Source organism: Blennius ocellaris (assembly GCF_963422515.1).
Source record: "Blennius ocellaris genome assembly, chromosome: 3".
NCBI classification, from domain to species: domain Eukaryota; kingdom Metazoa; phylum Chordata; class Actinopteri; order Blenniiformes; family Blenniidae; genus Blennius; species Blennius ocellaris.
Genome location: NC_137652.1, coordinates 7471686 through 7485285, shown reverse-complemented (window position 1 = coordinate 7485285; position 13600 = coordinate 7471686). Strand labels below are relative to the sequence as shown.

Below are 13600 nucleotides of genomic sequence, written 5' to 3'. Positions count from 1 at the left end.
ACATGTATTTTCTCTTAGCTATGAAGGCAGACATGCCATTGTGGTCAAATGGGCCTCTCTGAAATTAGATTGCATTATATTTTAACAGCCTAAAATTGTCTTAACTATTTTAGTAGGACTACAGTATTTAAAAAAGTGAAAAAATTTGAAGGGGGGAAAAAAATCCTTCACTAATACAGGACTTTTGAAATTTTCATTTAAAAAAGTAAATCAATAAGCGACTGAACGGTTTAAGTATATAAACATTAGCGTAAATTTAGTTCTCGTGAAAATTCACATTCAGTAAAAAAAATAGAGCTTGAGAGAGAAGTTAAGTCCTGGCTTCTTTTTGACCATCATGGCGTGCCGTGGGTGTGAATCTCGACTTGTCCGTCTTCTGTAGTTACAAAAATGGAGTACTCCCGACCTCCCGTAATCCAATGTCAGCGGTTTGTGTGTGGAGTGTGGGTTTCTCAAGCTGTTTAACCTTGTGTCGAGCAGTTTCGTGGATGTTCACCGGCTACTTAACAGGTCACACGAGGCTGAAAAGGTCACTGAAAAAGGTTGGAAACAGAAAAAGTTGGGAGTCAGTGAGGAGTCAGAACTGGACTTCTCTTCTTTCCTTTTCATGGGTATTCATTCTACTTTTTCAAACCTCCTGATTGTTTTGTCACTGAACTCCACATCGCAGCACAGACATCACAGTGCATTTCTTAAAAAGCAAATAGTTTATGAACTTGTTGATCTCATGCAAGATATCTTTCCCTTCTGATGGCATTTAATCTAATCAGCACATTGTCCATAAAAGAAATTGTATCTAAATACACTTGGCATTGCTTTGTAGTTGTTCCTTCTGTAAAATGTTGTACGTCAACTTTTCCAGTGTATGATTTTACACACGTTCAACACAGTACTTGTACATCTCCTGCACTACATTATTCAGGTATCTGTTCTTTAATTGAAGTATTTTATTTTATCTGACAATTTTCTACCTTAACTCTCTTTATATCAACACAAATCTGTCCTTCATGCTCCTCACATTCTTATAACTGGCTTGTTCATTGTTTCCGCTGTTAATGAGTTACAGTGAAAGGCTCAAAGTAGCTGATGACCATTTTTCATACTGAAAATGCATAAAAAGGTTTTGAATACTAATCACGTTGCATTCATGACGGGTTAAATGGTATTTATCATGATTTATATAGTGGAGCCAGGTTAAGATGGTGTGCAAGTGGTGTCAAAAGACCAAAAGCCTTTTATATTTTCCACAAATATCTGTACTTCTGCTCGAGTGAAGAATATAGTGGTATTTTGGCACCTCTGCTGAACTGCTTAAATCAGGCCACTTGTACAATAACAGACTGGTCTTTGTTGACTCACACTGACAGACACCTTTTCTCTCACACGTTGACATTGGACAGTCCTGTTTTAAGAAATGGCTGGCTGATAAATGCACAGTCGCTGTGGCCACAGTGCACCGGCGAATTTAGAAAAATAAATGTCCCAGTAACAGGCCACCTACCACCCATGCAGCTAAAGTCTGGCTATAGTGACTCAGGCCCTGCGCAGTACATCTGTTTGGCTCAAAATGCCTCACTGACATGTTGCACCTCCACATCCTCTATAATTCTTCAAAGGTTACTTAAGGTGTGACTAAAGCCCCCCGAATGTTCAGCACAACACACTCTCCAAGTCCCTGTGGAGTTGGTGAAGTAGTAAGGGATTAATTAAACTTGTAATGAGTGTAGAGCCGGCAGCCCTCTGTAGAAACTGTAACTTCTTTCCATATCCACTGAGGCTGGACTCGACCCCCACGGCTGCTGGCATTGCTTTTATCCTCACATGGCTAATTACAAGTTACATATTTATATTACCTATTTGGATTTTCTATCCTGCTCATGAAATAATATACAGCTTCTACCTTTGTACAATCTGATGATAGTCATTAGGTAGACTTTAGTTATTCCTAAATTGGGTTTTCTGTTGTGATGATATGTTGTGTGATTTTGATTCATTCAGATGAGAAGAGCAACGAAGTGGATCTGTCTGCCAGCGAAGACTGGGACGTTAAGACAATAACGAGTGCACTGAAGCTTTATCTGAGGTGAGGATGAAGCTGATTACGTAATATCCCAATTTTCCTAATGCTCGTTCGCTGTACGCTCGCTCTTTTGAGTTCACTTCAACTCTCTATGTTACAAAGAAACTCACTGGTTGAATTTGTGCCCATGAGCATCATTTATTATAAAGATGCAGGTTTTCCAGGTGCAAAGGGCGAGGGTCTGCTGTATAGAAATTGTGTAAAATTTCTTTGACTCTCAAAGTAGCTCCATGAAATCTGTCAAATTTCCTCAAGTGAAGTGGCGTGTGAGGTTCCTCCAGTGCGGTTTGCAGGAGTAATCCACAAATATACGTTTGAGGTTAATTAATCACTCTAAAATGTAGTAAACTGGATTAACACAAAGTATATGCGTCGATTGACGATGTAAAACTGTAAAAACTTTCAATTAAGACAGGACGTGTGTGGTGGTCTAATAAGAGAAATATGTGCATTGAATGAAATAAAATTGCACTCTTGTTTTGTCACAATAATTGATATTAACCATCCTTTAATGAGATTGAATGATTTGTTTTAGATTTATTTCCATCAAATAGTCCAAACATGTGCCGAGCTTTTTATTTCTTTTCAATATCTTTGATATTACTTTGTGATTTCTTTTGTCTAATACTTCGGTAGTACTGAGAAGCTCATGTTACAAATGTCTGACATGCTGGTGAATCTCATCTATGATTAGATGGTCGTAGTGCCATGATGTATTATTTGAAGCTGTCATGTAGCCAAGCAAATCCATGACTGAGCAAAGCCAAGCCAAAGTAGTTAATGGATTTGTTGTATGTCTCTTCTGATGAATATGATTCTCCCTCTTCACTTGAAGATGCAACATTTCATCTATTGTCAGCTCTGTCATTTATGAAATGGCTTCAGATTTAATTATGCGAAGTGCTTTTGTACAATTAACTTCTATTATGATCTGCATGTTTCACATTCAGCAGCTTCTTCCAGGTTGGCGGAAAGAGTGGGTGAAGTTCAAAGTTTAGAAATGTAGTTTGGCTTCAGGAAGCTTGTAGCAGTTGAATTTAAATGCCAATTTGTTTTGTAAACATGTAACAAATTGAGTTGGCTCTGCTCATTTCAATGAAAGAGAAGTTGGATTCTGTTTTCAATTTGCCTTTTTTCTCTCGGAGATGTGAATAATACCATCAAGAAGCAGATACAATTATGGTTTGGGGTTTATCTGTTATCAATGTCACCAAATTCCACTTAACGTCATCATCTTGTATTCAGATTTGTCTGGCCTTTTACCTTCACAATTAACAGTCATTGAGCATAATTAATGTTTTTTTGTCATTGTGGAATTCATAACATTAAGGTAAAATGTTATTTTGGGGATTTTTTTCACCAACTGTACTACTATTAAGTGATCATAGTGTTTGTTCAAGTGGCTGGGTGGTTACGTTACACATCATTACAGAGTCTCCGATTAAGTTGTGAATGATCAGCCCATTCACATGGGTTACGATCGTGATTGTTGCCGTGATTGTCTGATTTTATGCCTCGACCTTTTCAAGTTTGATGTAATTATTTTTGGACTGTGGGACACAAGTCTGTTTCAACTCGAAGTACAGGGGTTTTCAGCACTTCTCGCATGTAGTAAAGTATAAACATTGTTCAAGCCATTGCAGCCGATCCATATTGTTATGGTACATTAATCCGAGCAGAGTGTGTTTCTGATTTGTCTTTTACTTGCCTGACCTGCTGGAATAAACCAGGGTCAGTAGCCTCAGTTTCCTCTGAGGCTAAGTACCTTTGGCCACTCTCCAGCTGCAGTGTGAAAGTACCTTCAGATGAACTTGGTTATCTCCACGCGTGCACCATCTAATTCCATCCCCCTGGCCTGGCCACATTAATCATTGCTGTGTGCAGACCCTATAAAACAGTGTGCTGGCTATTTCTGTCCCCCTTGCTCACTTCAACTCTGCTTCTCCATCCCCCCCTCTTCTCTCTCTCTCTCTCTCTCTCTTTCTCACCCTCTCTCTCTCTCTCTCTCTCACCCTCTCTCTCTCTCTCTCTCTCTCGCTCTCGCTCTCGCTCTCGCTCTCTCTCTCTCTCTCTCTCTCTCTCTCTCTCTCTCTCTGACACTTGTTTCCTTCTCTTGCTATCTCTGTGAAGGAGCCTTCCTGAGCCATTGATGACCTATGGTCTTTACAAAGAGTTCATCAGCCCTGCAAGTAAGTTCTCCGACCACTTACAGCCACACTTCATACGCGTCCAGACCGTAAGCAAACAGCAGTGTACAGATGTGCCGCATTAGGCTGAAATGGATGTTTCATCAGTTTAAGTGCTCGCATTCAATAGTTTGTTCTTCCTCAGAGCGTTATTGAAAATGTGCAGTGAAGTGAAAAAAAACCAATGTTGAAAGATGGTGAGATAACATTTGACCAACTCTTTAAAGTTTGTACTAATGATTCAAGCAATACATTGGTCCTAATAGCACTCAAATGTAAACTATAAAGTGCAGTGCCAGTGCTGTTGTGGGGTATTGTGTCCTTTATCTTTTAACTGGCTTTCTCAAATGTCTGACAATGTTCCATTTCACTAAAGAGCTGATCAGCGGACTTCAATTGAAGTGTACTTTTAAACAAATCTTCCATAACAGCACTGTTTCAGACATTTACTCAATCGTTCTGTGTGATTTTATCTCTGTTCCCCCCACACTTTATAGCTTTACAACATACCGCTAAATTCCTGGCCAAATAATCCATAGACATCCAAAGACTTGAGAATACAATTGTCCAGTGACCTTGAACAGCAGAAAGACAACCACATTTTTTCACCCACGTAACATAATTTCTCTATGAAATGTTTCAAAGCAAGCCAAACTCGAATCTTATTACAACAAGTGCTATAATTGGATCAGGTTTGACATTTTTATCAGGCGCTCGCAATGCCCTCATAACGAGGGGGAAAAAATGGATTAGCAATGAATATTTTTTTGATGGATGACAGCATCCATAAGAAGCTTTTTTTTCCCATGTTTAAATCCTTGTCGTTCCCATAGTAATGATATTTTGTGTGTCTGTATGTGTGTTAGTGTGTGGGCGGTCAGATGCCCATGTGTGAGGAAATGTTTAAGAGATGATCTTGGGGGTTTTAACACAACCCTTTTATACGGTAGCGACAGTAATGTAAAGCTATCTCCTCCGCCAGCATAGTGGTCCCTGCTGCCAAATTCTGGGAGCTTGCCGACTATATATCAAAATCACACCTTTTCTTCATTTATTTGAACTGGAATGGATCTTCCTCTGATGCTTAATCCCTTATACTTGAGGGTGATAGTCTTTGATTATTGTGTCCTGAAAGGTCCACTAACTTTCGTTTAATTTGAACACTTTTCAGTTGGCTACAAAATGGCTCGAGGGGGGAGGGTTTCTGAAGTTAAAGTGGGTTTCTCTGTCCCTCAATCACTTGTTGTTTCCGCACCTCAAAATCTGACTGCATCCTGCTTTAACCAACAGTGTATCTTGTGTTTCATCATCTTCTTTCTTAATTTCCTAAAGTAAAATACTCAATCTGTGTTGGCCGGTTGCCACCTGTGAAGCGCAGAGAAATCCTTGATACGAGTGCGTGGCTGTTTCTGCGTTTTTAACAGAGGGCGGTAGTCCTGAGTCTCGCATCCAAGCCGTCCACTGCCTGGTCCACAAGCTACCAGAGAGGAATCGACAAGTCCTCGGGCTGCTTATGAAGCATCTGGCCAAGTGAGTGTTCATAGTTCCTTGGTCATAGTTCACCCAATCCCCGCCCCCTCTCTCTCAGTTCTCTCTTCCTGCTTTTCCTGTCTGTCTCCTTATTCTCACTCCACATGCTTTTTTTCTCTCTCTCTCCCTCACTCCCACTCTCTTCACTCCCCCTTCCCTGCTGTCACTCCATCTCTTCTCTGTCTACTCAGTCACTGCCGGGTAAGATTGATGCTACGACCGGCTAAACATTTTTGGCATTTCTTAGGTCATTTTGCTGTTTATTTGAAGTTGTTAAAAGGGTTATGTGGCCCACCGTACCCGTTCGGCGTGCCGCTTTGCGGCCCACCGTTGAAGTGAAAGGAAATACACCATTAAGCTCTGCATTTGGATCGCTGCGTACGTCCCCACACAAACTACAATTGCGCATCACTCCATTTGTGAGATTAGATAGGAAGAAAGATTTAAGAAATAATGTTAGCTAACATTACAGGGTTTTACCTCAGCAAGCTTTTTATAAACTAAATATGAGCAAATTGAAGATAAGTAAATAATCCCTCTTCCCCAAGGCAGTGAAAGTCTGGTGGATCTTATTTCATAGAAACCCGCTGCAGAATCAGGCTCTGGTAAAAAGGCAGCGCTATTGAAATTGAATTTGGATTATCCAGCGTGAAATTCTCCAGACTGGAGAGACTCGAATATTTTTCTGAAGTTGGCGTGTGTGCATGTCCTGCAGGGGAAGGAAGCAAAGCCAGAATTTCACACTCCTATCTGAAATGGTTTCAGAGATGTTATAAATGTGAGTTGTCACCAATGTTTTTGTCTTCAAAGGCATCCTTTGAAGCTATTTAAACTGTCTCTCTGCAGCTGCACTACATATCATCATATTTCAAGTGTGAAATCTCTTCACCTGTCCGTATAACTTCTTCCTCAAATAAAGGTTTTCTCCACTGTGTGTTTGACCGCCAAAGATAAAGTTTCATTGACTGAAGGTGTCCCAGTTTCAAACTGAATATAGAAGACAATGACAGTGTAAGCGCAGATCCATCCTGGGTTTAAACATCAACTGGCAATGTAGACGAGCTATGACCTGTCGACATTTCAGTGCAATAAACAACCAAAGCAGCCAGTTAAAGATTAAGTTCATACTTTGAGATAAAAACCTGTGAGAAAAATCCAGGGAACATCAAGATGAGGTTTAAAGTGACCGAATAAGTTTGATTGTAGTGTCCAAGCTTTTTTTTTTTTCTTAATTCAAACTACTACGATCTACACATCGATGACAATCAACCAACATGTCAAATGTTGCCCTCTGCTTATATGAGTATTCTTGCCTAGAGTGTATTGCCAAGTAACACATGAGGTGAAGTTTGAATCAGAGGGCTTACTCTGCTTAATGAAGCACATCCAGTTACTGCCAAGACTAAACAATTATGACTCACATGTATAATTGAAGGTTTGTTACAATTTGTCTTGTGAAATGATACATATATCCTGGTACAACCCTGTAATTAATAGCTAGGTTGAGATTAATGATTAGTAGCTATCTTCTATCGTCTCATTTACTTTTGTCATTTTTTTTTTTTTTTTTTTTTTTTTTTTTTTAGAATCTGTTATACAGTTATGGAGAAGTAACTGTTGCCAGTATTTTGTGTTTGTTCAACATCTGTTACGTTGGGCCGGTTAGTTGCGAGTAAAACATTAATGTGAGTTGTTGTTTTGCTCAGTGTGGCGGCCCACAGCAAACACAATCTGATGACCGTGGCCAACCTGGGCGTGGTGTTTGGCCCCACATTAATGAGGCCTCAGGAGGAGACTGTTGCAGCTATCATGGACCTCAAGTTCCAAAACATTGTGGTTGAAATCCTCATTGAACACCATGAAAAGGTAACGGCAACCACCGAGATTCAACGTTGGTACAAGGTGATGCATGTGAAGCAAAAAATGTAAATGTAGAATTGAAAGACTAAAAATCTGTTCATGGCAAGTAAAATTAGTATCGCCTCTGTAGGACAAGTGAAAATCTTTGTTGTCTCATTTTATTTTTTCCTACAATGATGGTCAAATCTGAGCTGCACAGATTGTCCTCATTTGATTCACTCTGTCAGGTATTGCAGTATTGTGTGTATAATTGTGTTTCCACTTGCCATCCAGAGCAATATTTACTAAAAGCTAGTCTCCCTAGGCAACACGGGGTAAAAACGACAGCAGCCAGTGAAATCTGAGGTGACGTGACATCAGTAAGCCGCACACTGCACCGTTGTGTTTACCAACCTGGGTGGCACATAATTACTTGATACTGAAGGATAATAAATGTGCAAGCCAAGCAGAAATATGCTTGAAGGACCTTTTTTCTCGGTGTTGGGGCCTTTTTTTAAAAATTTTTTATTCTATGTTCGGAAATTTCATGTTTCTCTCTTAAATTGGGTCTGGGCCGTGTCTATTGGCAAAGACGTAACCGTACGGTAGCAGAGTTCCATTCAGACAGTACATCTCAATTAGTGTAGATGGTGAAGCCCTTCTGACTTTTAGTTATGTTTCTTGTTAAGTTGGCTCCAACTTGTGCACGTTCTTCTGAAAAGCGTGCCTTTTGAACTTAGTTTGTAGTAATGAACATGTGTCATCTTAGATGATGGGCAATTTGTGGTTTCTGTGTACATGCATATTGTGTTTGTTTCATTCTCTACAAAATAATGAGCAGAAATGAACTTCTTAGATAATGAGACATGTACTGCATTTAACTTAAACCAGTGGGAAAACATACCCTTAATCCACTTATTAAGATACAAAGGAGCAAGACAGCCCATTAATTTACAGAGTTTGACTCTCGCCAACAGGGGGAGCCCTAAGTGCTCATATGATGAATGCAAGCCCCTTTATTATTACCAACAGTTTGATCATTATGTAGGTGGATTATTAAATATATTCTAATACATTTGGAAGGTCCTTTGCCTGTCTGAATACATTTATTTTGGTTATGAGTTGTTTCATAACCTGTAGTTCATGGGATCATGTAATCTCCCCAGAATGCCATTAATCGGTGTCAACCTCAAAAGGGGATAATTCTCCATGTCAAAAGGGAAAAAGGTTTGAGATTAGTTTCCTAATCTGTTGGGAGCAGCACTACACTTTGCATAAAATCAGTTGAAACCATGAGCTTTTTTTCCCCATGCACTTTCATTAAGCTGAAGATAATGTGCATTGAAGTTTATTTCCACCTGAGCTCACAAATTGAAAATGTGGTGTGAAAAAATACAGAATCCAGATGAAAACCAACGGAGTATACAAATGTGTTAAAACATCGCTGGCAACTATGATAGCTACCCCGAGGTTTCCAAAAGTGGCCAGGTGATAAAGGATGTCGTGTTGGAATGCAGCAAGAGCATTTTTGGAAAGTACAGCATATTGGAGCAGGGGGAAAGTTGAGCAGACAGACAGACAGGCATTAACTTCCTTCCCAGCTGAGTCCCACTCCAGACTGTTGATACCCCAAGATACCAACAGCAGACTCTGTTTTACATTCACCTCCAACTGCAGAGGGAGAGAGAAGCAGCAGAAACTCTCAGCCATATCAGATTTCTCACTTTTTCTATCTGCCTTTTCCTACAAACTTTCTCTCTCATGCCCCCTCCTTGGTGTCTGCCTCTCTCGTTCACACTCTGTCTCACTTTCTCAGCCACATTTTCTCTCTCTCTCGCTCTCGCTCTCTCTCTCGCTCTCTCTCTCTCTCCCTCTCTCTCTCTCTCTCTCTCTCTCTCTCTCTCCCCCCCTCTCCCTCTCCCCTCCCTTCCCCACCTCCCTCCTCTCCTCGCCTGTGATCCTTTCAGAGGCTCTGCTGAGACTTCCTCTCCTCTGCAGCCCTATTCTCTTTTAACTCCACATCTGAAGTTTATATGTAAACACGGTCCAGTGTAAACAGGCTGCGCCAGTTGGCCAGCCCGCCTCAAGTCCAAACCGTGTTTATTTTACTTTCCTCTCTTTTATAGAGTGGGTCAATTTCTCTGAGGAGAAATGTCACCTTAGCTTAGACCCAGATTTCTGGATTGGCTGTGATTGCATTATATGTGGAGCTGCACTTGTGTGGGGTATTTTTTATTGGCACAAACAAAATCTTTCACATGCAGTTTTCAGGGTCCAATCAATGAGCTGCTGCTCAACTTTCCCTAGGAAGCGCATGCTGTGATTGCTGCAAGAACCTTTTCGATCTACTGCTACATGAAATCCGGAAGTTGTAAAACCCGTAGGGTCAGTTGAGGACATCCTGCAGCTCTTGGAGTATTTGCGCTGTGCATGTTGTGGTTTGGTGAAGACTTACTCACATGTGTATTCAGATCTTTGCAGATGCTCCCGAGTCGTGCCCTGTTGCCCCTGCTGCCCCAGTCTTCTCTGCTCCCACTCGGCAATCCAAGAAAATGAATCGGCAGAATCGACCTTTGGCTGTCTACAATCCACAAGCTCTTGACATTCAGAATGGTAGGAGAGCTCTAAATTTGTATCTGTGTATATTTAGATAGCTATTCAGCATTTTGTAACGTGTCAAAATAAAAGTGAAACTGAATGTTGAGAATAAGATGTTTAGTACTCTTGATGCTTTTAAATGAAAAGCGCTCTGCCCTGAAAGCATAGCTCACACATATTTATTAATTTGCAGAACCCAAGAGAGAGGCAACACACGAGTAATGAGCAATTTCACACAAATGAGTAATGCATGCTCTGAAATTAATAGTGACGGCAAATGAACACCGCGTCAATCTGTTGTCCTGTAAAATATGTCTAAGGAATAATTGCGTGACGTGGTGTTTCATAAGTGAAAGCCGCATAGTGCAGATTAATCTCAGCCTGAATTATTATTTCTTCTCCTCTCGTTCGTTTATGTGAAGCTCACTTTTATTGTGCTTGCAGGAGTTGTTTCGCGAGTAATTCAGTTGTGCTCTTAACCAATGGGTAATAAGAAAATCACTACCTCTGCATTCACGCTGTCATCTTTCCTGTTCAGGTTGCTGTCGTAGCAAAAGCTGTGGGTTGAAACATCTGCCAGGTCTAACATGTGTATCATGGTCCGCACTGAAATACAGTCTCTTATAAGTGTATGATTGAGCTTCAAAGTGAAATTGGAGTAAACATGCCTGCTGTAAAACATATAATAAACCTGCACAAACACTAACACCAAAATAATAATTGTATTCATAATCACAAGTTAAAAGTATAGAAATGAATTTCGCCTCCCCTAATTTTGTCTCGCACAAAGTACTGATTTGTAGATGGCTGCTGTAATTTTGTATATTCTTCATGTTATAAGGTATTGGTGTTAATGGATGTTGAGATCCATGCTCAATAAAAAAACTGTAATCCTTCAGTTTTTCGTAGCTCATTTGAAATATTGAAGGTCTTTCTATGTAGTCTGTGTACACTTATAAAAATCTGTCAGAAATGTTTGGCCTAATATAATAATTATACAAAACCCTTCTTATTGCTTTTAATCATGTTGTTTCCTCAAAATTAAGGGGAACAAATCATGTGGTGTAAAAGCACCCCCCCCCGACTTCCATATTTTTGTTTTGTGATACTGACCCCCCAACCCCAACGCCAAGCCCCACTCCCTACCAAGAACATTGGAATCCCTCCCAGTGCCTTAATGAATAATTACTCAGACCCATTGAAGCAATTTATCTGTTTGCTTTTGTTTTGTCTTCTGTACAGCTGTAGTGCATTTTGTTTTTATCTCACTGGCTGCAGATCTATTAAACTCATGGAGATTAAAGAGAATCAATGAACTTGAATGACTGAATTTCATATCAGATCAGTGGTCTGAATATCAAAATACCCAACATTCCCTTACCTAAAATAATCTAAAAGTTCAATTATCATCTACCTAACAGTGTTTTTAACGACAAATATATGTATCTATCATGAAATCATATGTCAAAGCAGCATTGCAAAGCAAAATTTCACTCATTTAGCTTTAGCTCAGTGCAGTGTTTCCCTCTGGCTGCTCTAAATTCACTCGCTCACATGGTCTGCTCCCGAGTGACCACCATGATGTACCACTGTGTCTGCAGATGGACCCAATCAACTTGGCAAACATCTGTCCTACTGCATGGAGAAAATCACACTCTGCCAGAAATCACTTGCCTTTCCATTCGAGTTCGATGAAACAAATTCGTATAATAAGTCCGGCTATTATCATGAAAGTTGATCTTCTGACCCACTGACCCAAACAAACTACACTGCGTTCTGATTCACAGCCAGTTAATTCCCTTCCCCTCTGCAATACCAGAGGAGTCTAAATCTGCTTACCAGATTGCCTATCTTTGTCTCCTTCTCAACAGCTTATACTGTGGGGTATTTTAATATCGGGGATGAAAGCCATAATCCTTTTTTAACCTTTGTGTCTTTTTATATGGGTCTCACATAATGAGGGTAAAGCCAAATTTAAGAATTCTGAAGCGGGGAGAGCGAAAGTGAGGTTATGTGAGCTTCTGCCTTCCTGCGAGCCTCTGTGATACTTAATGCCGGATATCGCTGCTGATTCGCGAGTGCGGAAGAAGAGTGTTAATCAGAGTGTTTGTGTGACAGCCTTCCAACACACCAAGTGTAGCAGTGAAGGCAAATCAGAACTTTTAGAAGGTGATTCTAGTGCTCTTCTTGCTGGTTTGACGAGCTTTTTTAGAGTGCGAAAAGAATTCGCTGCATATTTAATAACAATTAATAGAAGGGGTCTGCTTTTAAGCCTTTATCTCGTCAGATTCTACAAATGAAAACACAATGATCAAATAGTTGCACATCAGCCAAAGGCTTCAACTCGAGATCTGATTCACTATAATAACTTGACCTCTTAAAAAAAAAAATCACATTCCCATTTATCACATTCAACCCACATCAGCTTCTGCCCAATTGAGGAGGTGTTAAAACTTATCACATTTGGCTCAGTTAAAACAAACCCTGGTTAAAATCCAGGCAGTATAAATGCTCCCATCCACACCCTAGTGTGGAGACAATAAGCACACTGAGTCTCCAAGGTCTTGGTATGCTTGCTAACACTTTGGGGTAGTTTGGTTGTCGTTACATTAAAGACTAAACACAGGACGTAATGGACCGCATGGTTAAGCGTGTGACGTGCATTTAAAAATGTGTCGATTATTATCTGTTAAATTTCCCATCACAACAATCCGACACGAGTTGCGTTGCATTTAGCTGCAGTGTTGGGGAAATCCTGTTTCTTGTCTTAAAAGGCAACATCCAGGACGATTCATCCCCGCTGAGAACTGCTAAAGAAGAAGGAATACTTTGACTTTGATGACTGAGTGTCTCCTCAGGCATTATTGTGGAACTTATGTTGTAGAATATTCATATGCTATGAGAGCTGTTAAGTCCATGTTTTGTTCGTTTTAATGTTAATGTTGCTGATGTCGGAGCAAAGCAGACCAGACACAAGTGCCCAGCATTATATTTTTCCTGACGCCAGTCTGGACCAGGGAACTGCACCACAGTTGTGAACACTCCCAGAGTACCTGAAAGTCCCTTTGCTTCCTTTTTTGCTAATGTTCAGGCAAATGACATACTTCTTCAATACCTGAAGTTCAAGACCTCTGAAGAAATCTATAACGATGTCACAACAGCTCGTGGCTAAGTGAGTGTTCAGCGCAGTTTGAGCCCTGAGAGCCCCCCCCCCCCGGATCCTGTTTAAAAATGGTTATAATCAAACTTATAATAAATCATTGTAAAATATGTCAAACATATTGCCAATGTGAAGTAAACGATGTGATAAATGAACACAGTGTATAACTCAAATGTATTTAACATTTTCAATATGTACTAATTTGGA

At 40.2% G+C, this 13600-nt stretch overlaps 1 protein-coding gene across 2 annotated transcripts in view; it reads left to right on the top strand.

Annotated features, from left to right (window-relative positions):
* arhgap10 (Rho GTPase activating protein 10) overlaps nucleotides 1-13600 on the top strand; it is a 47679-nt gene that overhangs the window by 21600 nt on the left and 12479 nt on the right. For both annotated transcript variants that reach the window (XM_080518019.1, XM_080518018.1), the window contains exons 15-19: nucleotides 1999-2083; nucleotides 4211-4269; nucleotides 5691-5796; nucleotides 7503-7662; nucleotides 10107-10248. In XM_080518019.1, coding sequence (XP_080374145.1) covers nucleotides 1999-2083; nucleotides 4211-4269; nucleotides 5691-5796; nucleotides 7503-7662; nucleotides 10107-10248 — 552 coding nt within the window. The remainder of the gene's footprint in view (nucleotides 1-1998; nucleotides 2084-4210; nucleotides 4270-5690; nucleotides 5797-7502; nucleotides 7663-10106; nucleotides 10249-13600) is intronic.